Raw genomic sequence first — 3,422 nt, 5'->3', positions numbered from 1 at the left:
CGAGTAGCTGGGACTACAGGCACCTGCCACCTCGCCCGGCTAGTTTTTTGTATTTTTTAGTAGAGACGGGGTTTCACCGGGTTAGCCAGGATGGTCTCGATCTCCTGACCTTGTGATCCACCCGTCTCGGCCTCCCAAAGTGCTGGGATTACAGGCTTGAGCCACCACGCCCAGCCTGAGGTCCATTTTTTTCTGTGTGGATATCCCATTGTTCCAGCATGATTCATTGAACAGACTACCCTTTTCCATTAAGTTACTTTAGAACCTGTGGTAGCTAGAATTGAAGATGGCACCTAATGAATACCACCTGTATGCAGGCCTCTGTGTAGTCCCCTCCTACTGCATTGGTTGCCTTGGTTGACTTGTGTAATCAATACAATTTTGCAAAAATTAGGGAGTAAAAGTTAGCAACATTAGGTCGTAAAAACATTGGCTTCTACCTTGCTCTCTATCTTGATCTCTCTTGGATCACTCATCCAGGGAAGCCAGCTGGAAACTCAAACCACTCTATGAAGTCTTATGTGGTGAAGAACTGAAGCCTCATGGCAACACCAGCAGCTACCTGCCAGACAGGTAAGTGAGCCATTTTAGGAGTAGATCCTCCAGTCCCAGTGAAGCATTCAGGTGACTAGCCTCAGCCAACATCTTGATGTGCAACCTCAGGAGAAGGCCTGAACTAGAACCATGAGTCTAAGATGCCTCTGAATTCCTAACCTAAGAAACTGTATTTCTAGACTCTCAATTCTGTTCCTTAGATGTATGTGTCTGTCCTTACAGCAACACCACACTGTCTTGATTACTGTAGTAAGTCTTAAAGCCTTCTAATACTGTTTTCTTTAAAACTTGCTTTGACTCTTCTAGGTTCTTCATATTTTTATATCAGTTTTAGAATTAGCTTGTGAAGTTCTACAAAAATCTTGCTGGGTTTTGAAGGGGTTTGCATTGAAACTATAGTTTTAATTCTGGGAAAACCGATTTTTTTTTTCCACCGAGTTTTTGCTCTTGTCACCCAGGCTGGGGTGCAACGGTGTGATCTCGGCTCACTGCAACCTCCACCTCCTGGGTTCAAGCCATTCTCCTGCCTCAGCCTCCCACGTAGCTGGGATTACAGGCACCTGCCACCACGCCTGGATAGTTTTTGTATTTTTAGTAGAAATGGGGTTTCTTTTTTTTTTTTTTTTTTTTTTTTTTGAGACGGAGTCTTGCTCTGTAGCCCGGGCTGGAGTGCAGTGGCCGGATCTCAGCTCACTGCAAGCTCCGCCTCCCGGGTTTACGCCATTCTCCTGCCTCAGCCTCCTGAGTAGCTGGGACTACAGGCGCCCGCCACCTCGCCCGGCTAGTTTTTTGTATTTTTAGTAGAGACGGGGTTTCACCGTGTTAGCCAGGATGGTCTCGATCTCCTGACCTCGTGATCCGCCCGTCTCGGCCTCCCAAAGTGCTGGGATTACAGGCTTGAGCCACCGCGCCCGGCCAGAAACGGGGTTTCACCATGTTGGTCAGGCTGGTGTCGAACTCCTGACCTCAGGTCGTCCACCTTCCTTTGGCCTCCCAAAGTGTTGGGATTACAGGCGTGAGCCACCGCACCCGGCCTGAAAACTGGTATCTTAATATTCAGGACCACTCTGGGTTGCTGCCACCGCTGCCACCGTCTTGCCAGCCCCTCAGGTCTCCGCGAGGCCAGGTGACGCTCAAGAATGGGAGACAAGCCAGTTTGGGAGCCGATTGGATCCAGCTTCATTCAACATTACTACCAGTTATTTGGTAACGATAGAACGCAACTAAGCGCAGTTTACATTGATGCGTCATGCCTTACATGGGAAGGACAACAGTTCCAGGGGAAAGCTGCCATTGTGGAGAAATTGTCCAGCCTTCCGTTCCAGAAAATCCAGCACAGCCTCATGGCGCAGGACCATCAGCCTATACCAGATAGCTTCATCATTAGCATGGTTGTGGGCCAGCTTAAGGCAGATGAAGACCCCATCATGGGGTTCCACCAGATGTTCCTATTAAAGAACATCCAGGTTGCTTGGGTTTGCACCGATGACATGTTCAGGCTTGCCCTGCACAACTTCGGCTGACCTCCTCTCAGCCAGGCACTAACGCTGTTTCCTCCTCCCTCCTCTTCCCAATACTGTTCCTACTCCTCCAGATGCCCCAAATAACATGCACAAATAAGCAGGGCTGCAGCGGGAGTGGGCACAGTGCGCTGCTGCCACCGAGGTGTTGTGCATGATGTTTGGACGCTAGACTACTTACATCTGATAGGAGAAGTTTGTGTTGTACCAGCGCGTGCCTTGGAAAGACTTAAGTAATGCAAAAGTTGTCCTTTTTTTGTTTGTTTGTTTGTTTTAATCTACTGACAAGTTGCTTTAGTAACCCAAAGAAGTGAAGGAGAAAGCAGCTCCCTCACCACCCAGACATTGATTTGTTCAGATGTCTCAATGCCTTATGATACTATAAAACCACAAAAATTTTCTTTAAAAAAAAATTCAGTCTTCTGATCTATGAACATGGAAAATATGTGTATTTATGTATGTTTTCTTAAAATTTTCTAAACAATATTTTATAGTTTTAAGTGCTCAAGTTTAGGTCTTACAAATATTTTGTAAAACTTATCCCTAAGTATTTCATGTTTTTGATGATACAATGAATGGTACTGTGTTTTAAATTTCTATTTATAGTTGGTTGTTGCTAGTACAGTATATAAACAATACAACTGATATGTGTATATTAGCCTTTTATCCTGTGATGTTCCTAAACATCCTTCTTGGTTCCAGTAGCTTCTTAAAAGTTTCTTTTGGATTTTTTACATAGATAATCATGTTGTCTGTGAATAATGATAATTTGACTTCTTCATTTCTAATTTGGAAGTTTTTAATTCACTTTTATTCCCTTATTTCACTGATTGAGACCTCTAGTACAATATTGGGTTGGTTTGTTTGTTTTTGTAGAGACAGGGCCTCGCCATGTTGCCTAGACTGGTCTCGAACTCCTGGACTCAAGTGATCCTCCGCCTCAGTCTCCCAAAATGCTGGGATTATAGGCATGAGCCATTCATTGCACCTGGCTGCTATTCTAATATTGAATAGAGGCGGTAAGAACAGACAATGTTGCTCTTGTTTCTAATTTTAGGGGAAAACATTCAGTCTTCACCATTAACTATGTTATTAAGTGAAGGTTTTTCATAAGCACTCTTCATTAGATTGAAGAAATTCCCTTCTATTCCTAGTTTGCTGAGAAATTTTATTATAAATGGGTGTTGAATTTTGTCAAATGCTTTTCTATATTTATTGACATGATCATATTGTTTTCTTTTTCTGCTTGAATCATATGATAAATCAACATTGTCAATTTTTGAATGTTAAACAAATCTTGCATAATTCATAGGATAAGCCCCATTTGAGCACGATGCATTTTCCTTA

The 3,422-nt window shown here is 43.6% G+C and overlaps 1 protein-coding gene across 1 annotated transcript; it reads left to right on the top strand.

Moving 5' to 3' along the window:
* Positions 1-1,694: 1,694 nt before the first annotated feature.
* LOC706359 (nuclear transport factor 2) lies at positions 1,695-2,078 on the top strand. The gene has a single exon (XM_001108784.4). It carries the CDS (start codon positions 1,695-1,697, stop codon positions 2,076-2,078), a length of 384 nt encoding a protein of 127 aa, XP_001108784.2.
* The last annotated feature ends 1,344 nt before the right edge of the window (positions 2,079-3,422 follow it).

The sequence above is a fragment of the Macaca mulatta genome, chromosome 1 (assembly GCF_049350105.2).
Source record: "Macaca mulatta isolate MMU2019108-1 chromosome 1, T2T-MMU8v2.0, whole genome shotgun sequence".
NCBI classification, from domain to species: Eukaryota; Metazoa; Chordata; class Mammalia; order Primates; family Cercopithecidae; genus Macaca; species Macaca mulatta.
Note: the sequence above shows the minus strand (reverse complement) of the source record. Positions and strands in the feature narration are given on the sequence as shown.